This window comes from Oncorhynchus mykiss, chromosome 17 (genome assembly GCF_057628025.1).
Source record: "Oncorhynchus mykiss isolate SJ-2025 chromosome 17, ASM5762802v1, whole genome shotgun sequence".
Taxonomy (NCBI): Eukaryota; Metazoa; Chordata; class Actinopteri; order Salmoniformes; family Salmonidae; genus Oncorhynchus; species Oncorhynchus mykiss.
In genome coordinates, this window is record NC_143038.1 from 23804425 (window position 1) to 23829075 (window position 24651).

Sequence of the window (24651 nt, forward strand, 5' to 3'; positions counted from 1 at the left end):
GAGTTTGCTGCACTGAAAGTAAAGGGGCTGAATAATTTTGCACGCCCAATTTTTCAGTTTTTGATTTGTTAAAAAAGTTTGAAATATCCAATAAATGTCGTTCCACTTCATGATTGTGTCCCACTTGTTGTTGATTCTTCACAAAAAAATACAGTTTTATATCTTTATGTTTGAAGCCTGAAATGTGGCAAAAGGTCGCAAAGTTCAAGGGGGCCGAATACTTTCGCAAGGCACTGTATATCGGGGATACAATGTGCCATTTCCGGGGATAGGGTATCATTTTAGAAGAGGCCCGAATGACACAATTTTAACATTTTGCAGGGAAGAACGACTGCCCCCTCTCATTGACGCCACAGAAGTTCAAAGCCGACCACGGTACTGCAGGCATTGTTAGCAAAAAACAGGATCCCCAATTGTGAATGGAAAATGTGCAATCTTTGTGATCAATCTTCGTGTAAAAAAAAATAGTATAATTCAAAGACAATCATGGTACCAGGATTATTTAGTTGCTAATGACATCCTGCAGTACCCCAGTTGGCCTTCAACTTGAGTTACTCAATGAGATGGGGCAACACTGAGCAATCCTGCAATGTCACTTCCTGGAGCAGCTCAAACTGTGTATGTTATGTCACCACGAGTCTCCATCTTTACTGACTTAATTTGGCTTCAATTCGGCGCTTCTTAATCCTGGTCCTATGGACCTAAAGGGGTGCACATTTTTTGTTTTTGCCCTAGCACTTCACACCTGATTCCAATTGTCAACTCATCATATTTGATGATTTGAATCGGGTGTGTAGTGCTAAGGCAAAAACTAAAATGTGCACCCCTTTGGGTCCCCAGGATTAAGAAACACTTGAGTCTTCACATAGGAATGAATGGTACAGAGTGATCGATGACTTTGCCTATTCATATACACAGTCATTGCTCCTATGTGTACTTCCTGGTTCCTGTTATGACATTATCTCTGTCCAATCCTGCATGATCTCATCCTTGCTCTCCTTCTCTCCTTCCAGGCCCCATGCAGGAGACAGTGAGAGATTTCTGGAGGATGATCTGGCAGGAGAATTCTGGCAGTATTGTCATGGTTACCAACCTGGTGGAAGTGGGCAGGGTGAGTTCATCAAAGAGGATTTGAAAGGTGTTAGAGCAAGCGGCTAAGTTCTTATACTGAATGGAATTCTGTGCTGTTTCTTTCCCCGCTGCAAAAGCCAGTTGTTTAATAGATCAGGGTGTGTCAATCATAGTTTGTATTCCCCTTCCCTACACCTCATACCATTAATGTTCACAACAAATATATGCGATAACAAATAGTTAAAACAAATCAACATCAAATATGTGACGACAAAATTGAATTCAATGCCATTAAATCAGGCCTCTTTGTATGTATTATGTGCTATCAACTCCTCTGATTGGTCCTTTAATGTTATGTTTAATAATATTATTTCTGTCCATTTCAGGGACCCCTTTTGGCTCAACAGCACCTCCAGAGGCAAAAGTCCCATATAGCCTCTGTAATAGACTAAGCACTGACCATATATGTTTCTCTGCCCAGGTGAAGTGTGTGAGGTACTGGCCTGACGAGACCGAAGTGTACGGAGATGTCAAGGTGACACTGATCGAGACAGAGCCACTGGCCGAGTATGTCATCCGCACCTTCACAGTACAGAAGGTACACAGACTAAGTCAATAGCCAGGCTGCTTGTTTAGTTTTCATTCATTCCAATTTGCCGGATTAACATTGTGGTTGACAGCAAGGTGAAGCTATGTTGTCCAACTGGGAAATGAGAGTATAATTGAACACTGGTAATCAGTGAGGATTTGCATTGAAAGAAGAACAATACAGTTGGGATGCAGGATTCCGTATGCGACGCTATTGTTCTGTTGGCTCCCTTTAAAAGGGAAATATCAGAGGAACAGTCACGAAACTAGCAAGCATTGATAGGCTTGAAATGCATCTTTCTGTGGCTCTGTGAAAGCCGCTTAGGCAGACAACACGAGCTAGTAGTCAACTAATTTTGCAATGCTTTAATCCATCTGTTTTGCAAGAAAGCTAAAGTTCCTTTTAACCTGCTCACACTCTTCATTTGAAAGGGAAACGGGACATTGTCATTACAAAACGCCACCATCACACCACAACCTTAATTCCTGTGGCTTAAAAAGCAGTACACTGTGATGGCCGGGAATCACGCTTCAGATGCGTATGCCTTCAAATAGAGCGTATTAAATTGTTTTAATTGCAGAAAATAATGAGTTCTGAAATTATGAAAAGCATTATTAATGATGAGTCCAAGGGGATTATTTTACTGCACCACGCAGATAGATAGATCTTTAGGCCCGCACACACACACTCTCACTTTAATCCATTGAGAAGATGTTAAACCAGAGCCCACTGGTTTGGCAAGCTTAGACACAGTTTACCCCCGCTTTACACTGTTACACTCCAATGCACTATTAAAGGTGGTATGTGTCCATACACTCCAAACAGTGAAGGTATTTTAACTGCAGTATTAAACTGTTATGTGGGTTTTGCTGGCATATCAAAGCTGGCAGGCAGGGATTAAACAGCTCACCAACCCGAATGGCAATTAACCGCTTAGCATTAGCACAGGGAGTGGAGGTGTGAAGCCTGTGATTATTATTACTACTGAAGCCCAGCGCTCTACTGTTCTGTAAATGGCCTTATTCCAGTTTCCGCACATCCACTCCCTTTATGTGCTGCTGCCTTCGCTGATATCCTTATTGGAGTGGGTTTTTAGTATCATGCCACGTGCCTTTAAGAGTGAGAACCAGTTACTTTCTACTCTGCCAAGTTCACGTTGCCATGGTAAACATGAGCTAGGCCCTACCTACCTTCTTTCCCAATCTGTGATTTACTGCATTTTGTGGCTTTGTTGTTTCCCATCTTAGATGTTTACCCCATATTGATTTCGGAATGTAATTTGAACATCGAAGGAAAGGAAATCAATAGGCCTCCAGTTATCAAATCACCTTTTGTTTTGTTCCCCTCAATACTTGCCTGTATGCTCAAGTCGTCATAATGTATTTTCTTAAAAGAAACAAATCGATAGCTACTGTATATTCAGTTGTTGAGCCGGAATGGGAGCCCGTCAGATCTTCAGTTTCCAGGAAGCCCCATATGTCTTCATTTAAGTCTCCATTTTGTTTAATCAGCCCGCAGTTTCCAGGAATTCCAGGAAACTCAGACATTTCTAACTTAGAAACTTGCTGTAGAAAGAGTAGGCCCAAGTTTCCCACTTGGAAAGTGTCAGAATCAATCAATAGGAAGCTCTATGCCAATAACTTATTAACTTCCAACGTGTCATGTATTTGTCTCCATTTAAGCCTCCATTTTGTTTCTTCTCAGAAGGGCCACCACGAGATTCGAGAGATCCGTCAGTTCCACTTCACCAGCTGGCCTGACCACGGGGTACCCTGCTATGCCACCGGCCTCCTGGGCTTCGTCCGCCAGGTCAAGTTCCTCAACCCGCCCGACGCTGGCCCCATTGTGGCCCACTGCAGGTACATACTGTCCACACTGAGGGGGATTGTGGGACATAACACAGGACTACTGGGATGACATATTTGACACTCAGGGCTTTTGTCTATGTATTTATTTATACTTTATTTAATCAGAAATAACAACAGTAGCTAGCTGCAGGTAGCCTAGTGGCTAAGAGCATTGGGCCAGTAACCAAAAGGTCGCTGGTCTGAATCCCTGAGCTGCCTTCGTAAAAAAATGTGTCCTTGAGCAAGGCATTATTACTCTAATTGCTCCTGTAAGTCTCTCTGCATAAGAGCATCTGCTAAATGACAAAAATGTAGCTGGGAGCCTTCACGTACATTTTTAGGTCAAAAAATGAATGAGCGAGAGCGATGGGAGACTAAGGCCTCTTGCTCCTTGTCTCATCTACCCCTCCCCAGCCCACTCAAACACCCACCCCTTGAAACAGAGGCATTGAGCTCAGACAGGTGAAGGGGGAGGCACGGGAGAGTGGAGAAGAGGGGAGGGGACAGAAGGATGGAGTGCGTGAGCGTGCACAATGAGATGTGACAGGGAGAAGCTGCTAAATGGCACAATGCAATTTTACATTTGGCTCGGGTCTCTCAAAACAAAGCAGATGTGACTAAGACATTTTCAGAGTGGATTAGCTCAAGTGCCAAGCGCTGCTCTTTCTGCTCTCATGAAGCATTGGGCGCCTTGCTCCCTGTAATAACCCCGAGGACGAGATGGGGAGAGACGATGGCAAAGTTTATTACTGCCACTTTATCTCCTGCCCCTTATCTTCGCCCACTCGTCGATGACATTAATCGATGACATTAACCTTTATGAACCACCTGTCGCAGGAGAGTGACATCCACTTTATCTGTCTGTCTGTTTTTCGGTCTCTGTCCCTTTGTCTGTTTGTCACTCTTTTCTTCCTAATAGGCATGGCATTTGCATCCCCTTAGCAACCCACGATATTTAACCTCCCTGTACCTCTCATTCAGTACATCGTCGCTTTTCCACAACCCAAACCATGGTCGGTTCATGTTCTCCTAAAAAAGTCAGCCTGGCTTTTGACGTACAACTTCCCGATTGCTCCCCAACCTCAATTCCCCCATTGAGGATTGACAACGAATGTCCCATGGATCTGCCTATAGGTTGTCAGCCATTCCCCCCACTGAACTGGACGATAGATGGAATGAAGGACAACAGGATGAGCTTTGGCCCGCAGAGCGAAGGCCCTACTGACAGACTGCGGAGTAATTTCTCATTTCCTGGGTCACTCCTTGGCCGTTATCCCCCTGCCAGGACCTAGTTGTTCGCTGCGCTCGCCATTAATCACTGGCGGCTGACAGGCAATCTGTCGGGCTGCCGAGCCACTGAGCGGCCCCTGGCTCCTGAGCTCCGGAGCTGGGACCTGTCAAGAAGCTGCCGAGTGAATGATGGCTGAGCAGCCCCCCTCTCCTACCTCTATCTCTCCACCACTATCTCCCTTGCCCCCTCCCTTCCACCCAGCCACTCTGCTGGGTTTATTTCCTTAACACCTAACACCAGGGTCAGGGGGAATAGCTCTAACCCCTACCTGGGGGGTTGGAGTACGCTGTTTGTCAGCGCTGTAAGGCTGTCCTGCCTCCTTTGGATAACCGAGGGAGCTCAGCGCGGTTCAATATAACCCCCGGCCTGTTTATTATAGGGCCGGAGTATGTGTCTTCATGTGTCGCTGCCCTCGCTACTGTACAGAACATACTGGAGAAATGAAATGCGCTCTGTCTCTGTTTCTGTATTCTCTCTCCCTCCCCCTCTCTTTCCAGTGCCGGGGCTGGAAGGACAGGCTGTTTCATAGCTGTGGACATCATGCTGGATATGGCTGAGAACGAGGGAGTGGTGGACATCTTCAACTGCATCCGGGAGCTGCGCTCACAAAGGGTTAACATGGTGCAAACCGAGGTTGGTGAAGCAGCATACTGATTAGCTTGTGTGCGGATAGTGGGTAGAGAAGAGAGCAATATTGTATTATAGCTTGAACATTAGTCATTACAGTGCCATGCAAAAGGAATAAAAGTGCAGTTAGCTAATTAGCTTAGCATTAGCCACCCTTATACCTCGCGTAATCATGCTATTTTGAGGTTAGCATTAGGCATTCCTTATTTGGTTCAATGGTGCTCATAGTGATTACTAGCACTCACACAGCTAGCATTAGCCATAAAATTAGAGAGTGCAACTAGAGTTTTCAGACACAGCAAGTCTGTTTAGCGTAGCATTTGCCATGGCGGAAGGATTGACAAGACTCAGACAGTAGCCTGCTGGCGTTGGCCTTTCCCAGCCGGTCACCAGACTGATCCTATGTCACAGCCCACTGCTCACAGTTGCTCTGCCTGAAATATTCAACAGGGATTTTTTTAAATCAGTCATATGGAGGAAGGGTATAAAGCATAGAAATACAATCTCTAGCATGGACAAAACCCTTCAAGACCAGATTATATTTCTATGGTCTAAAGCAGTAGTCACAAGTAGTCACCAAGGCATTCCTTGTCGATCACCAAACATTTCGGGGGAAAAAAACTAAAAAGCCTTCCATTACTATTTTATTTTATTTGTTTAACGCTGTTGGTTGTAGGTGCACTTGATTTAGCGACCCTAGTGCCGGGAAGGCAAAGTGTTCCCATTTTGAACCATTTTACTTGTCTGAAGGTAGAACTCTGACTACGTGGCAAGCCCAGAGAGCAAATCAAGTGCACCTATAGGACTACTGCTGGCCAATCAGATAGCTCCGAACACTGTGTCTGCACAGTTTCCTCGAGCCATAGACCACAAAAAGACGCCTCGAACACACAGCAAAGTTGATATTGTGAGATTTCAAAAAGTTCAAAACCATGACTAGAGAGAGACTTAACAAATATAGCAAAGAGCTGCTGTTTTTATGAATAAGTGTTTATGTTTAAGTTATTATTCAGCACGGTTAACACTTTTATAACCCATACGCTGTAAAAGGTGCATTATCCCTAATTCCACTCACTCTACAACCAGCACTGCAGCTGCAATGAATGAGTATAACAAACGGTTCTGATAAGCTAGCGCAGTAATTAGTGCATCGTGTTTTTTTTTTTTATTGAGGAATATTTTACATTCTCTGGTCATAAGAGTAACAACATGAATTGGTGCATGAGGCAGAAGACTGTCAACTTTTCTCAGCTGAGGGAGGGAAAGCGGAAGGATGGTGAGTCAGTTGAGAGGCAGCCTCACTGCTGCTCCCCCCCTCCCTTCAAACTGACCATCAGATGCAGGCCGTCAGTCCAGTAAAAAAAAAAAAGAATTAAATAAATATAATTTCAAATTGGTCTGAGAAGGAAAAACATTGGCAGGGCAATACAAGCATGTATTGGGCCGATAGCCTACTGCACAGACCTCTGCTACTGAACTGTTTTTAACTCGTTAATGTTTGACTCAAAGTGATCTTGACCCAAAAAAGGTTGGTGGCTACTGGTCTAAAAGCCTAGATAAGAAGTGAGTCCTATGGAGGGAGAATGTAAAGCATAGAAATAGAATCTCTAGAACAGGAAAGGAACTCAGACTTTCAGACCAGATTCTACTTCTATTGTCTCTAAGCCTTTGAGACAGAGTGATCTGGGCCTCAGCTGCCAGACATCCAAGCCAGGTTATTAGGGTTAAATTTCCCACTGGATCATGCAGTAAGCGATGGCTTCCACAGAACAGTGGTCTTTACTCAAGTCTAACACTAGCCATTCCAAGATCTTCTCTCTAGTGGAGAGAATGGGGGAAACAACTATTGTGAGATAATGTGTGTGTTTGAGATCAACTACATTGCAGTCGGGCCACGCAGAATCACTGCTCTACAAATCACCTTGCATCCAACTAACTACTCATTATTTGATCAAGATTAGCGATTCTGCGATTCTCATCTTGCTCAAGCTGCTCTCCTCAATCACTCTGACTGCTAGTCCATGGTCAATAGCCATAACGACAAACCGGCTATTGTCAACAGGAATAAGCATCAGTATCCTCCATAACCATGTTTGTACCCACTAGACCGAATACATTGTATATTCTCAGCGACTCCACGACTAGCAACCGTTCATACACACCATCACCACACTTGATATCCCAACTGATCTTCCTCTGGAAGAGTTCCCATGTCGGACTAGCCTAGCTACCTCTGGAGTGTGCTCAGTCATGCATCATCCATCCCAATGTTCCTATTAATATTACATACACGCTGAATAATAGATATCTTTGTCCTGCACACTTTTTTTTTTGCAAATGAGTTTGCAGGTGTGTTTGCTAAGTGTCTTAGGGTTATGACCCTGCGTCCAGTCGGCCACTCGGTTTTGCAGTCCCCCCTAAAATAATAAAACGACAGCAAATTTTTCTTAGGTTAGTCCCAACTCGTACTCGTATGAATACAATGATGAGTAGATAGAATTACAGTATGTCATACACAGTGTTTATATATGCCACTTCAATGGCTAAAAATGGATGCCGGGTGCATTAATGGGTAGAGGGCAATTTGTGTCAGATTAAAGCACTATTCAAAGATAATCCGGCACAAAACAACAAAAAGCAATTCATCTTTTAAAAGGCTTTCTCTGCTCCCGAGTAGCACCAGCTATCAAGGTAATGGATAGCGGAGGTCAACTCTGGATGGATTTAGCCCCGGACAGCTCTCATGGCCGCAATTAACATTCTAAACCCTGAGCCTTCTGCATTGTTGAGTGAAAATATGCATATTTCTATTCACAGGCGAATGGCTGGGATTTTGGAGATGAATTAATATGTCTGGCTACTTGATGAGCACAATGCATCCGCTGTTGAACCGCACACAGCCTCTTGATCTCCTTTTAAGGCTGTAACATGGCTGCCTTTTTTCCTGTGGTTCATTTACTTCTCCACAGGATATTACTTTACATGCTTCAAAATGCAAATTTATGCGAAGCGCTCTTCAGGCTATGAAATCCGTTTCATCAGAGCACGAGAGTACGTGTTGAAAATGCAGGGCTGCCTTCGCAGAACTGTGTTAGATATGACGTATTGACGTTCAATAATGGCTACACATTATGTTTTTGTGTCGCTGTGTACAATCAAAATTCTACAGCTGTGCTCGGTACCTGTATGCACTGCTCTGCTTCTCGACACTTTTCAACAGTACATGTGAATTGAGACTAATGGATTTGAATCGGGTCCAACTACTGGTTGAAGTGCTGTGATAAAGTAGGTGGTTAGTGTTTTGAGGTTGACCTAAAGGGTAGAAGTACATGAACATCTAACTGTATGTCATTACACCTGTTATCTCATCATTTCCTACCCCAGGAGCAGTATGTTTTTGTCCACGACGCCATCCTTGAAGCCTGCCTGTGTGGAAACACAGCCATCCCAGTCTGTGAATTCAGAGCCATATACTACAACATCAGCAGACTGGACCCACAGACCAACTCCAGCCAAATTAAGGATGAATTTCAGGTTAGCACCCTCCACTTCTTAACTCTTAAACTCTCGGTCCGTTTGTCTGTCTACCTGTCTATGTCCCTCTGTCCGTCTGTCCGTCTGTCTGTCTGTTTGTCCGTCCTTCGCTTTTCTTCCTAAGAGGCATTTCATTAGCCTTTTCCAACTAAAAGGAGTTACATTTGCTTTCTCCAAGAACAATACATTTTTTAAATCCAGATATTGACTGATATTGAATTATAGCACAAAAATCCAGGGATTTTTTGTGGGAATTCAAGTATCCCTTTTTTTTCTTAGAATGCATATGGGCCTCCCGAGTGGTGTTTCGGTCTAAGGCACTGCACCACAGTGCTAGAGGTGTCACTACAGACCCAGGGTTCGATCACGGGCTGTATCAAAACCGTCCGTGATCGGGAGTCCCATAGGGCGGCGCACAATTGGCCCAGCATCGTCCGGGTTAGGGGAGAATTTGGCCGGGGGGGGGGGCTTTACTTGGCTCATCGTAGCAGGCTGACCTCGGTCGTTTTTTCTCCAACACATTGGTGCGGCTGGCTTCCGGGTTAAGCGGGCGGGTGTTAAGAAGCGCGGTTTAGAGGGTCACGTTTCGGAGGACGCATGACTCGACCTTCGCCTTCCGAGCCCGTTTGGGAGTTGCAGCGAGGAGACAAGATCGAAATTGGGGAGGAAAAGGGGCAAAAAATAAATAAATAAATATATATATATATATATATATATATATATATATTTATTTATTTTTTGCCCCTTTTCCTCCCCAATTTCGATCTATATATATACATTTTCTAATGGTGTCAGGTATTTTATAATATTTTTTTTTAAAGCAAATCATATATGAGTCATTTGCATAAACACACTGGATGTATTTCCATATATGAATACATTAACATCAAGGGGTGGAGCAGGCCTGCATCCACCAAAAACCTGTTCTGTATAGGCCTATCTGCACTCACCTGCACTGTCTAGACTCCTTCATTGATTACTGTTGCTGTCATGTTCAGTTGCATAATTCAACAAGTGTGTCAATAGCAGGATAACCTTGGATTCAAAATCAACACTCTTGGATCTGGATTACACCTTTCTAAACATTATTTATATTGTTTGCAAGATCGGACATAGTATCACTATAATCCGAGTGTTCATCTTTGGAAGTTGCTTTCATTTCAGGGTATCTATTTTGTAAACATTTCAACTGTATTAAATTATTACTTTTTAATTACAAATCAATTGTACACCCATCAAAATAGTTTTCTTTCGTCTCTTTCTTGTGATGTAAGTATCAAGACGATGCGTTTAATCCCAGACTATGCTTTAGCGTTCTTATAGATGCATCAGAAAGACAATGTATTCCATTGTTTGACAGGTCATTACAAACATTTCTGTGGTCGTAGCGTAATGGGGAAAAAATGACAGGCACAAGCAAGAGTATGAAAGAGTTGCAGGAGTAAAATTAAAGCAATCAATCTAGCGATATTTAAGTGACAAGTGGATTTTGCACCCCTCAAACAAAGGAAATACAAACAGACAGATCCTCAGGTGAGCGTTGCTAGCCTATAGGCTTTAGCTAATATGGTCTTGTCTCGCGAACAACTCTGGTTTGATTGTTGATACCCTGTCGTTTACATGAGGAGTTATGACAAAAAAAATGCAGGTGTCGAAGATGAAAATATTCAGCAACTCTTGGTAAGTAAATGGAGGTTTCCTTCCCCCCAAAAATATGTTTGTTAAACCTTATAATAATTGTCAAAATAACATCCTCCCTCTCCAGACTCTGAACATCGTGACTCCCCGGGTCCGGCCTGAAGACTGTAGCGTGGGACTGCTCCCACGGAACCACGACAAGAACCGCAGCATGGATGTCCTGTCTGTGGATCGATGCTTGCCCTTCCTCATCTCCGTGGACGGAGAGTCCAGTAACTACATCAACGCTGCCCTCATGGACGTAAATTAATCTTGCTCTCTCGCCTGCTCTCTCTCTTCCCTGCTCTCTCTCTCTCGCTGTCTGTCTGTCTCTGTATGTCTCTCTCTCTCTCCTCTCTTGCTTTGATTGAACATGCCTTGTCCCAAATGTGCAAACCCTACCCATCTATAACCAGGCTCAAACAAACGCTCAAAGATTTCAAATACTATTTGAACCCATGCAGGTCTGCACAACACCAATCATGACTGAGGCAAATTGCGTCAGAGGCTGCCAAGTAGCGTAAACCATTGGATTTAGCTTGGCTGATGTAATCCAACCTGGAAAAGACACAGATCAGTTAGTTTGAGATATGCCTCGGTTCTGTTGCGTTATTAATTAGAATAGGGATGTTATGTTTTGTATTTACTGCATTGTTTTTGTGGGAAATGGGGAGGCAGTGACTGGGTACATGCAAATGCAACTCAATTAGATAACAGGTTACAAAAATGAAATGTCAAATGGCAACAGCAATAAAAAAAATAACCAACAACATCATCTGACAACTGATCATCAACCAACACACCATTAAGTGATAGCACTGTGGTAAATGATAAGTAATGGCTGCGAAAGCAGCGTCATACTCTAGGCCCTCGTAAGCAGATCTACCAAACGATACACACGCAGATCCAGATAAGCCACACAGAGCTGATGAGAAAAGAACGGCAGGCAATAACAAGCACAGAGGTGGCGTCAAATAAAGCCAGCAGTGTCTTTCTCAGACCCGGCCTGCTTGTCTGGCAACAGCGTAATGACCTGCAGTGTCTTTCTCAGACCTGGCCTGCTTGTCTGGCAACAGCGTAATGACCTGCAGCGGGGTTTCTCAGACCCGGCCTGGCCGGCCTGCTTGTCTGGCGACAACGTAATGACCTGCAGCGTCTTTCTCAGACCCGGCCTGCTTGTCTGGCAACAACCTGCAGTGGAATTTCTCTTGTCAATGCATCACGATGCAAGGTTAACACTGTCCGTGGGAGTTTGCCGGGCTCTTTGTCCTCGCCACGAGTTGATCAGGCATTGGAAACCCACCGTGACCCGTGGCTGTTTTAGCGGTCCCACCAGCGCCTCTGCTCTTTCTCGCTCTCTTTCTCTCCTTTTACTCTCTCTCTCGCTACCAGGGGCTGAAGTGTTGTGGTGTTTGTCATTGATTTGTTTTTCCAGAGCCATAAACAGCCAGCAGCCTTCATCGTAACCCAGCACCCACTGCCCAACACGGTGGCCGACTTCTGGAGGCTGGTGTTCGACTACAACTGCTCCTCGATAGTAATGCTCAACGAGATGGATGCCGCACAGGTGTGTGTTGTTGACCCCCGGGGTTCGCACACACATATGGGTGTACATACATCGACATACACACAGACCAATAATCTTTTTGACTGTCGGTCTGCTCCTGGTTCTTACACATGCTCTATCTCTCTCTATTCATCTCCCTCTATCCCTCCATTGTCATTTCCTCCATCGACTCTCACACACACAGTTTCATGGAGCAGGATAAGCCTCATAGGAGAGCTGCTCTTTTCTCTGCCCAGGGTTTAGCTATCCAACATAGCTCCCAGAACACTCAGACAACAACATTGAAACCTAGCAAAGAGCACATCAATACCTCCCATATTAGGAGGAGAATTTCACTATTAGGAACCTAATCTGTATTTTTGATATAAATGGCATATTATAGTAGGGTCCAGACACCTTTTTTGTGTCTTTAAAAAAAAAAAGTTTTTGGGATGCCCTTGAACTCCAGAATGAGGTTCAGGAAGTCAATCTCTGTTGTAGCAAGTTTCTCAAACCAAGGGAAATTGCTAAAAACGTGTCTGGACCCTTTATAACATCCCATTTACGTAAACAAAAATCTAGATTTTGTTCCCAAGTAGTGACATTTTCCAACTGACTGGTTTGAAAGGTTGGAACCCTTCAAAAGCTGTAGACTGGAGGATAACTCCAGTCATAACATGGCCCTAAGATGTAGGTGTACCGTGCAGAGGCCAATAAGGTCAAGGCTTTTCTTTTGTATGCACATGACCTTCAATTGCTTATGCCCAGCAGTATGACCTTGCATTTCAACTCAGATGGTTTTGTTCAAATGGCTAAAGCAATGTGTAGTTTATGTAATTTTTCCAGTGCTCCCCAATGGGTAAAATCCCCAAGTAGTCAACAACAGTGTCCACACCAGTATGTGGTGTACCTAACGTGATGTAGCTCATGCCAGAACTACAACTACAACTAGAACAGACATTCCCATTCAAGTCAATATCCTGTGATCGGTGCACCGACAGCGATATTAAATGTACCCATAGGAGTAAAACTACTTCTAAACTCTTTTTCTATGGCTAAACCCCTCTTCAATCCCTAGTTGTGCATGCAGTACTGGCCCGAGAAGAGCTCCTGCTGCTATGGCCCCATCCAGGTGGAGTTCATCTCAGCCGACATCGACGAAGATATCATCAACCGCATCTTCAGGATCTGCAACATGGCCAGGGTCTGTATCATGTTTATCACCCTGTAAATATTCACCCTCTGCTTTGAGCCCTGCCAATGCAGATGGCGCTAACAGACAGGTCCAGCCTGGCAGAGCAGTGGCTGGTTCAGACTGATTTCTACGGTACTACTCATTAGACCCCATTTAAATCACCACAATGCGAATCCCTGTGTTCGTGGCGCATGGTTACTCTTCTCTCTCTCTCCTCTTCTCTGCCTCTCGTTCACTCATGGTTCTCCCACTTTCACCAGCATCACAAGCAGGCTTTGCTGGCCAGCTAATCAACGCTCTGCTCTGTGCCGGTGCAAAAAGCCACAGTGGCGGCATCTCCAATTTACCATGAAATGGTTCCATCACCACCGCCACAAGCGGATGACACGGCTCATGCACGACAGAATTCAGCTGACCCCCACCCTCCCTCCTCCCAGCTGACGTCTTTATTGTAGTTGCCAGTCGTTGGCTCTGCTCTGGCTAAGGAAAGCATAGCCACAATGAGCCAAAAGACACTGGGATTGCATCAGCAGTAATTTAATAACTTGAGTGGTTTAGGTTTACAGTGGACACAGAGGTAAACTTGATTTATCTACACATTTTCGTGACGGTTATGAGGAGGAAGATTAGCATTAGATTGATGATTATGATGAGGATGCTGACTGTGATGTTGTCCATGCTGAGGATGTTTTGATAATGGCAATGACGATGATGTTGACGACAACAATGATGTTGACGATGGCATTCATTTATGATTCTCTCTCTCACTGTCTTTGGCAGCCCCAGGACGGTTACCGCTTGGTGCAGCATTTCCAGTTCATTGGCTGGCCCGCTTACCGCGACACGCCCCTGTCCAAGCGCTCTATCCTGCAGCTGGTGAGACGTCTGGCCAAGTGGCAGGAGCAGTACGACGGGGGAGACGGACGCACCGTGGTCCACTGCTTGTGAGTAGTTAAAGGGGCTCAGAAGGAGTTCAGTCATTGTATTGCGGTGTCAATATTAGGACAGACTCAAACATTCATGGAAGTTGTACACCTATACGATGTCCATATTAGGACAGTTACACGTCCATGGACATTGGATACAAGGGCCTAATATTTAAACCCAGACAGGATGTGGAGGGGTAGAGTTTCTGAAAGTGCAGAAACTATAAAAACAAAAACGAATAAATTGCTGTGATTAACTCAAATTAAAACAAATTGTGCTACTGAATGATTGAAGTTTAGTTTTAGTTTTAAACAACGCAACATGTAGACATTTACCTTACTGTTAAGGTAGTGGTGAAAGAACTTCCCTGTATATATTCTGGCTGGCCCTACTCATATTCTACACTATACTCATCTCAGACAGGATGACAATAGGGAATGTGCTCTATGAATGTATTCATCACTGCATGCTTCCTTAGTGCTGTTTTCTTCTAGAGCAGTGGTCACCAACCTTTTCTGAGTCAAACTTTGGAAGTCAAAAGGCAAGCTGAGATCCACCGCTCAGATTTTGTTTTAACATGACTTAAAAAATGCAACAATAACCTAATAAACAAATATATGTTGGAATGAGGTTTGTGCGGTAGGCCTAATACATTATCACAGCATATTGGCTATGCTAATATTGTTCTTCTCAGACCATATTATATTTCAATACTCAAGCTTTCATAACAAAATAGATCAGTTGTACAATGTGTGAGGCACAGCTGAGAATAAATTGAAATAATTGTATGTTTTATTTCACTGGACTGATGGTACCTGCATCTGAAGGTTCAGTGTCAGTAGATGGAGAGAGCAGCAGAAGGTCTGCCTCTCAGGTCCCTGCTCTCTCCTTTCCTCCGGTGAGACTGACCAGAGAGAGGGGACACCGTCTTCCACCTGATGACAAAACTCGAGTCCCACCACATTTTTTCTGCCTCATGCACACATTCATGTTGTTCCTATGACCAGAGGGCACCTTATTCATCCAAGCTACTCAATACTGCCCCCCCAGTCACCAAGAAGTTAACCACATTGTCAGCTATAGCCAAGCAAACAGCACCTCTCCCATTCTCATAATCACTGGCTTCATAGTGATTTAGCCACATTATGGACCCTATTATGAAGCTTAAATTAGGGAGAGTGAGGATGAAAATCCATAGTGGAGACTGATTTCAAGGACCAGCCCCAACGATAACAAAACACGATAAGTCCTGGATGTGATTTCTCTCCCCACTGCCCAAAATACCAAACAAAATCTATTTTGTAACAGTTCACTGATGCTAGTCTAATCAAGTGCCCATTGATTTCTTGAGGCAAAAGAAATGCACACCTGTTTAGGTGAGGTGCTGGTTAGCGGAGGAGAACACTTGAACAATAAAAAGAGAGCCTCACAACTCTAGGAGCTAAGATGCAATAATAATAACGTTTCGACAGACAAGCTGTCTTCGTCAGGGTATCAGTGTTTGTTACGCCTTAGCTTGGCTGTTACTAAACTGCACTCAGTGGTGTAAAGTACTTAAGTAAAAATACTTCCAAGTACAACTTAAGTCATTTTTTACCTTACCTTACTCTTTTTTACTTTTACTTTGCCACATTCTTAAAGAAAATAATGTACCTTTTACTCCATACATTTTCCCTGACTCCTAAAAGTACTTGTTACATTTTGAATGCTTAGCAGGACAGTAAAATGGTCCAATTCATGCACTTATCAAGATAACTTCTCTGGTCATCCCTACTGCATCTGATCTGGCAGACTCACTAAACACAAATGCTTTGTTTGTCAATTCTGCGTGTTGGAGTGTGCCCCTGGCGATCCGTCAATAAGAAAAACAAAAATTGTGCTGTCTGGTTTAATATAAGGAATTTGAATTCATACTTTTACTCAAGGATGACAATTTAATACTTTTTCCACCACTGGATGTGGCTGGAGGTTAAAACATTTCTTTCACATGACCCATCAATTTAGACAAGTGGGTAAGCATCATCTAATATTTATAAAATATTTTTATCTGGACACTTTCTTTTTACCTGGATTTTTCCTTATTGTAGACTACTACTACTTTTAGTCTTAATCTTTACTTTACGTTTTATGTTTAGCACATGACCTCATGTGAATCCTTAAAGAGATGGGTGGGGCTGGCTTAAGAGGATGTGAACAATGCCAAATGGTTGTAGGTAAAGGAGAGCTCTCCAGTTGGCGCCAAACAATTCAAAAGTCCTTTTCTCAAACGCAAAAGTTTATCAACTTTCAAAGCAGAATTACCTTCCCATTGTTCCTCAGAAATGCAGTGTATGATATACCATTTTGTAGCTATGAGTTACTACTCTTATCGAAGGTAAAAAAAAAATTAAAAATATGACATTTTGCTACATAAGGCCAATTTGAGCAGTCAGTCTCATACCAGTCCCCCGAATCCAAGCAGTCTTATCAGTATACTCTGGCCTACTTGGAGTACACTGTGAGAGTGTGCTTAATTTACAATGGCAAGAAGGCCAAGACAAACGGATGCACATGCTGCGTTAGCATTGCGACAAATTCTGAATGAAAATTCCTCGGATGGTGGGGATGAAATGAATCATAACATTATTCTTCTAATTCTGAGTCTGATTCTGAGCCTGAATCTACACCTCCGAGACTTGAGCGCAAAAAAATGCCAGAACAGTGCGCAGTGAGATGGTGCCTGCACCACCACCAAATGAAAGCAGGAGAGAGAAAGGGAGGGACCTTTTGGATAGAACAAGCGGGTGACAATGCTAAATGGCGATTAATTATCAGCACAAAATGTCATCAATGAGAGAGCAGACCCTACATCTCAAGCAAAAAAACAACATCAGCAACGCACTCACAAGCTTTTGTTATTTATGTGACATGGACATGCTCCAACCGATGCCGTTGCATATTCCATCTAAGCATGAGCTGGCAATAAACTATTTTGACTGGTGTCATATAAAGACTTATATTCATTCGAATTTAATTATTGCTTTTGTGCTGATTTTATCAAGCACACTTGGTGCCTATAATGATGTTTAGGCTACTGATGCTTTCATCATTTAACTGTGCATTTTGCTGATCGTGCATCTTGTGGTTTGGGTATTTTTGTTTGTTTTGTCCTTATAAAAAGAAGCTGTTACCGTGTTCCAACACATATACTTTCTATTTCATAGTTGTAACAAAGGCACTCCACAAATAAAATTGATTGAACACTTGAATTTTGGTGTTTTTTTTGTTTTTACATATAGCTGTAACGTAAACGAATGAAAATGATATGGTGTATTTTTTTTCTTTTGTATTCTGTTACCTAGGACATTCATAAAAACAACCAAATTATTATTTTTCTGATAGCATTTTTCAAAATGTAGGATGTTGCAGTCAGAATGACTACTCATTAGCTTGAAGAGGGGTAATTTTAGGCCCTCCATGTCTCCTTCTCTTCCTTTACCTCTTTATACCTTTCTGTTCCTCTTCCTAGCTCTCTGTCCCTTTCTCATCCCCCTGTTTTAACCTCTCTATCTATCCTCATTCATCCCCTTTTCTTCAACTATACACACTGCTCGAAAAAAATAAAGGGAACACTAAAATAACACATCCTAGATCTGAATGAATTAAATATTCTTATTAAGTACTTTTTTCTTTACATAGTTGAATGTGCTGACAACAAAATCACACACAAATGATCAATGGAAATCAAATTGATCAAACCATGGAGGTCTGGATTTGGAGTGACACTCAAAATGAAAGTGGAAAACCACAGTACAGGCTAATCCAACTTTGATGTAATGTCCTTAAAACAAGTCAAAATGAGGCTCAGTAGTGTGTGTGGCCTACACGTGCCTGTATGACCTCCCTACAACGCCTGGGCATGCTCCTGATGAGGTGGCGGATGGTCTCCTGAGGGATCTCCTCCCAGACCTGGACTAAAGCATCCGCCAACTCCTGGACAGTCTGCGGTGCAACTGGTGGATGGAGCGAGACATGATGTCCCAGATGTGCTCAATTGGATTCAGGTCTGGGGAACGGGTGGGCCAGTCCATAGCATCAATGCCTTCCTCTTGCAGGAACTGCTGACACACTCCAGCCACATGAGGTCTTGCATTAGGAGGAACCCAGGGCCAACCGCACCAGCATATGGTCTCACAAGGGGTCTGAGGATCTCATCTCGGTACCTAATGGCAGTCAGGCTACCTCTGGCAAGCACATGGAGGGCTGTGCGGCCCCCCAAAGAAATGCCACCCCACGCCATGACTGACCTACCGCCAAACCAGTCATGCTGTAGGATGTTGCAGGCAGCAGAGCGTTCTCCACGGCGTCTCCAGACTCTGTCACGTCTGTCACATGTGCTCAGTGTGAACCTGCTTTCATCTGTGAAGAGCACAGGGCACCAGTGGCGAATTTGCCAATCTTGGTGTTCTCTGGCAAATGCCAAACGTACTGCACGGTGTTGGGCTGTAAGCACAACCCCCACCTGTGGACGTCGGGCCCTCATACCACCCTCATGGAGTCTCTTTCTGACCATTTGGGCAGACACATGCACATTTGTGGCCTGCTGGAGGTCATTTTGCAGTGCTCTGGCAGTGCTCCTCCTGCTCCTCCTTGCACAAAGGCGGAAGTAGTGGTCCTGCTGCTGAGTTGTTGCCCTCCTACAGCCTCCTCCACGTCTCCTGATGTACTGGCCTGTCTCCTGGTAGCGCCTCCATGCTCTGGACATTACGCTGACAGACACAGCAAACCTTCTTGTCACAGCTCGCATTGATGTGTCATCCTGGATGAGCTGCACTACCTGTGCCACTTGTGTGGGTTGTAGACTCCGTCTCATGCTACCACTAGAGTGAAAGCCCGCCAGCATTCAAAAGTGACCAAAACATCAGCCAGGAAGCATAGGAACTGAGGAGTGGTCTGTGGTCACCACCTGCAGAACCACTCCTTTATTGGGGGTGTCTTGCTAATTGCCTATAATTTCCACCTGTGTTCTATTCCATTTGCACAACGGCACGTGAAATTTATTGTCAATCAGTGTTGCTTCCTAAGTGGACAGTTTCATTTCACAGAGGTGTGATTGACTTGGAGTTACATTGTCTTGTTTAAGTGTTCCCTTTATTTTTTTACGCAGTGTATATATATATACAGTGCCTTGCGAAAGTATTCGGCCCCCTTGAACTTTGCGACCTTTTGCCACATTTCAGGCTTCAAACATAAAGATATAAAACTGTATTTCTTTGTGAAGAATCAACAACAAGTGGGACACAATCATGAAGTGGAACGACATTTATTGGATATTTCAAACTTTTTTAACAAATCAAAAACTGAAAAATTGGGCGTGCAAAATGATTCAGCCCCTTTACTTTCAGTGCAGCAAACTCTCTCCAGAAGTTCAGTGAGGATCTCTGAATGATCCAATGTTGACCTAAATGACTAATGATGATAAATACAATGCACCTGTGTGTAATCAAGTCTCCGTATAAATGCACCTGCACTGTGATAGTCTCAGAGGTCCGTTAAAAGCGCAGAGAGCATCATGAAGAACAAGGAACACACCAGGCAGGTCCGAGATACTGTTGTGAACAAGTTTAAAGCCGGATTTGGATACAAAAAGATTTCCCAAGCTTTAAACATCCCAAGGAGCACTGTGCAAGCGATAATATTGAAATGGAAGGAGTATCAGACTACTGCAAATCTACCAAGACCTGGCCGTCCCTCTAAACCTTCAGCTCATACAAGGAGAAGACTGATCAGAGATGCAGCCAAGAGGCCCATGATCACTCTGGATGAACTGCAGAGATCTACAGCTGAGGTGGGAGACTCTGTCCATAGGACAACATTCAGTCGTATATTGCACAAATCTGGCCTTTATGGGAGAGTGGCAAGAAGAAAGCCATTTCTTAAAGATATCCATAAAAAGTGTTGTTTAAAGTTTGCCACAAGCCACCTGGGAGACACACCAAACATGTGGAAGAAGGTGCTCTGGTCAGATGAAACCAAAATGTAACTTTTTGGCAACAATGCAAAACGTTATGTTTGGCATAAAAGCAACACAGCTGAACACACCATCCCCACTGTCAAACATGGTGGTGGCAGCATCATGGTTTGGGCCTGCTTTTCTTCAGCAGGGACAGGGAAGATGGTTAAAATTGATGGGAAGATGGATGGAGCCAAATACAGGACCATTCTGGAAGAAAACCTGATGGAGTCTGCAAAAGACCTGAGACTGGGACGGAGATTTGTCTTCCAACAAGACAATGATCCAAAACATAAAGCAAAATCTACAATGGAATGGTTCAAAAATAAACATATCCAGGTGTTAGAATGGCCAAGTCAAAGTCCAGACCTGAATCCAATCGAGAATCTGTGGAAAGAACTGAAAACTGCTGTTCACAAATGCTCTCCATCCAACCTCACTGAGCTCGAGCTGTTTTGCAAGGAGGAATGGGAAAAAATGTCAGTCTCTCGATGTGCAAAACTGATAGAGACATACCCCAAGCGACTTACAGCTGTAATCGCAGCAAAAGGTGGCGCTACAAAGTATTAACTTAAGGGGGCTGAATAATTTTGCACGCCCAATTTTTCAGTTTTTGATTTGTTAAAAAAGTTTGAAATATCCAATAAATGTCGTTCCACTTCATGATTGTGTCCCACTTGTTGTTGATTCTTCACAAAAAAATACAGTTTTATATCTTTATGTTTGAAGCCTGAAATGTGGCAAAAGGTCGCAAAGTTCAAGGGGGCCGAATACTTTCGCAAGGCACTGTATACATTATTATTATTATTATTATTATTATATATTTTTTTACCTTTATTTAACTAGGGAAGTCAGTTAAAAGAACAACTTCTTATTTTCAATGACGGCCTAGGAACAGTGTTCAGGGGCAGAATGACAGATTTTTACCTTGTCAGCTCGGGGATTCAATCTTGCAACCTTTTGATTACAAGTCCAATGCTCTAACCACTAGGCTACCTAACCTCTCTCCAACAGGACGGGTGGTGGACGGAGTGGTACCTTCTGTGCCATCTGCAGCATCAGTGAGATGATCCAGCAGCAGAACATTGTAGACGTGTTCCACACCGTCAAGACGCTGAGGAACAACAAATCCAACATGGTGGAGACTATGGTACGTTCCACTGACCACAACAGTAAGGGTGATATGGTACTGTATAAGAGGCTTGAGGACGGTTTCTATCCGTACCTACTATATAAGCAACGTAGGACACACAGTTGTGGCTCTATTGGACAGGTTTTTAGACCATAGACAGTAAGGCGGACACACCACACACACATATCCCCAGGCTGATGACTTGCTATGGCAGGTGTTGTTTAGCAGATGTCTCTATACCTTCTAATATAGCCTCGGAAACAAGATGCTCAATTTCACAGAACTATCTCAGGTTGGGCACAGCTGTTCACTTAGAATTAAAGCAGATTTTGGTGGCAAAAGACAACTACCGTAGTAAAAAGGTTATGTAGACTTTGAAGATGCTGTCATAATCCTGCATGGAATTTATTGTATTTAGATCAAAGATGATTTGATTATCTTTGTTGCTTATCTACTGTTACATTGTCTCTGAATGTTATTTTCCCACTTGAATTTACGAACCAGTGCTACTCATGGAAGAGATTGATAATATTATTGTTGGAAGCATAGAGATCCCCAGTGTGCTTGAGTTTCCCTTTTTATCCATTATAAAAAATGTAAAAATGATCCATGAGCCTGATGTCTAAGTTCACTTTCTGAGAGATGATATGAAAAAATGATGCCAATGTGTGACTAGTCTTTCCCTTTTCCAGGAACAGTATAAATTCTGCTATGAAGTTGCTCTGGAGGCCCTTAGCGCATTCTGAGAGACTGCCTCTCGTGTCCGTGGGACACAGTGCTGACTGCAGAAACACCAACCCATCCGAGGCAGGGGATGTGTGGGTGCAACCACACACACATGAAACTGTACAGAAGAAGAAAAAAACGCCCTCCACACTGGGTTCATGTGCCCACTTCTGCAAGACTGGGACCGCTTTTGTTTGTATAAAGAAAAAATGAAATGACAACCTCAACTCTTTTCTTCTCTCTTCAGTGTCCATCTTGAACTGTGATGTGATCTTGTACAGTAATTTCCTTTTTAGATATATGCCTTGAATGTCACACCCTCAATGTAAAAGTACAACCTGGAAGATTAGCTGAGATCATGGGGATGCTAATAAAAATACATGCGGACCAACCAACAGAACCGATACCACCAGACAGACAAAGACAGAAGATTCAAACTCTCCCTGGCTTTGTACCTCTTTTTAATGAACCTTAATAATGACTGTATTATATGCCCCCCCCCCTTGACCCACCCCAAACGGTTGAACATAAAATGGCAGATACATTTTGTAATTCTTTGGATTTTGTGGTTCTTGCAACATGTTTACATCCATGTTCACACACCTATTTTCTCACATTCGCAATGTGATGTCTTCAGTCAACGTTTTGGTTTGTTTTGATATTGTGGCATGTTCTCATCATTCTGGTGTCCCATGGCTCTTGTGCTATGCAGACAATCATGAATTCCGAGGCCCATTCTGGTTTTCTCCATTGACAGGGAGAGTCAGTCAACGCTTTAGCATTCTATGCTGGCGCTACGTATACAGTATTCATCAAAGCGTTCATGTGTTTTGTATTTTGCACTGCTTTACCTTCAAACACCCATTCAACTCTTGTGTAATTTGATCGACAGTGCCATATTCACATCTTTAAGCGCACGTACGATTTTAACCAAATTGTGAAGAAACGTGTCAGCCCGAAGGATGGAGTGGGATAATGTTCTAGTAATATGCACCTCAAGCTTGTCAAACACTGTAGCAGCCCCTGCCCTACTGTTGCCCAACCTCAGGTTTTGGTGAGAAGAATACTTTGCTTTTCATCCTTGTTCATTCCGCGCCCATACTCTAGGAGCAGTTTGGCTTTGTGTAAGGATGTCCTAATATGGACACCATACGTGTGTTCTGCCATTTACTCTCTCCCTATGCATCTAATACATACTGTTTGACATGGAAACAGAATCCAGAATCTGAAATTGTGAACCCAACTCTTGAATGAGGCAGGGATTTGATCCAAGCGCTCTAGTTTTATAGGCAATGTTACCGCGTTTGCATAAATCACATTCAAGGTAGACTGCAGATGTTGGCCCATTTGGAAATGACCTATATATTACAAGCGTTCTATGGTGCGAGTCCCAGCCTGAATTTTGCAAGCTAACTGTTTTATTTTTATTTGTTGTGTTTTCTGTCCATTGAATGGTTTTAGTACAGTGTTGTATAGGGCTTTTTCAGTAGAATGTTTTGCTCAACATGGACAGTGACTTGAAGAAGTCTTACATCAACTCACAGCGTAGTTGTACTATTGACATGCGGTTGTTTGGTGACTGAAAGCACAAAGAGAAACAGTGTTGGATTTTGAATGGAAGAGAGGATAATGTGAATGCAAGTTGCTTTCCTTTTTTTCCCCGATAGGCTTTATTAAGACGTTTCATATCTCCACTATCTGTGTTATATTTTGTTTTCCTCCTTTTTTTTCTTGAATTTGTATAATTTTGGGGGGGTTTTTTGTCTAGCAAAGTGATATTTAGAACTGGTGATGAAATTGCCATGGTTGTTTTGTTGTTAGAAAATGTGGTAACATCAAATAAAGGGACCAAAATGTTGAACAATAGATTTGAATAATTCTTCTTTCAATACATTTCATCAACCAACCATGGATATTATATACAGTGAATGTCAAGCCTACATTACAATAGCATTACGAAGGTGAAACATCAATCTCAGCGAGAATCAAACAAAATACTGATAAATCAAGATCCAACCCTCCCATTTTAACCATTAAATCCCAGACACCGAATGCATACATGTGCGGACAGAGTGTTACACACAAAGACAGACACATGCAAATGAACCAATTCATTCTAGTCCCATCCATTTAAGGCTGTGATGTGGCTACATTTGATAATCCCTCATTGGGATGCAAGGGCCAATCTGGTGCAGTTTTTCAAATATTACATTTTGCCACAGGGTGATTTGTATCCATTTTACCCCCCTTCAACAAGCCTAAAATAATGCCATGTATTCTTGTTTTTTTTTATGAGTTTGGCTATTGGCCCATTTCATTTGCTCTCACTGAAATGTCATTATTTAGGGGGCATCTAATATATCTGCTTTAACACATAAAACAAGGGCATTCGGTGACTTGGGGAGAGAAATGCATCTTCATCGCTAGAGATGGTGCTGCTAACTAATGCATGGTCATAACACCAGAAACTGAAGACAAAATCAAATTCAGTCATCTC

The 24651-nt window shown here is 43.1% G+C and overlaps 1 protein-coding gene across 24 annotated transcripts in view; it reads left to right on the forward strand.

Annotated features, from left to right (window-relative positions):
• The window catches only part of ptprt (protein tyrosine phosphatase receptor type T), a 415067-nt gene extending 391047 nt beyond the window's left edge, over positions 1-24020 (forward strand). For 18 of the 24 annotated variants that reach the window (XM_090205068.1, XM_090205071.1, XM_090205076.1 and 15 more), the window contains 11 exons: positions 1014-1111; positions 1553-1669; positions 3365-3519; positions 5296-5431; positions 8810-8959; positions 10725-10898; positions 12072-12203; positions 13261-13386; positions 14158-14321; positions 21311-21446; positions 22121-24020. In XM_090205068.1, coding sequence (XP_090061194.1) covers positions 1014-1111; positions 1553-1669; positions 3365-3519; positions 5296-5431; positions 8810-8959; positions 10725-10898; positions 12072-12203; positions 13261-13386; positions 14158-14321; positions 21311-21446; positions 22121-22174 — 1442 coding nt within the window. In that variant the 3' untranslated portion in view covers positions 22175-24020. Of the gene's footprint in view, positions 1-1013; positions 1112-1552; positions 1670-3364; positions 3520-5295; positions 5432-8809; positions 8960-10724; positions 11364-12071; positions 12204-13260; positions 13387-14157; positions 14322-21310; positions 21447-22120 lie in introns of those variants that run through there. The other 6 variants (XM_090205070.1, XM_090205072.1, XM_090205087.1 and 3 more) reach the window with 3 other exon arrangements.
• Positions 24021-24651: the final 631 nt, after the last annotated feature.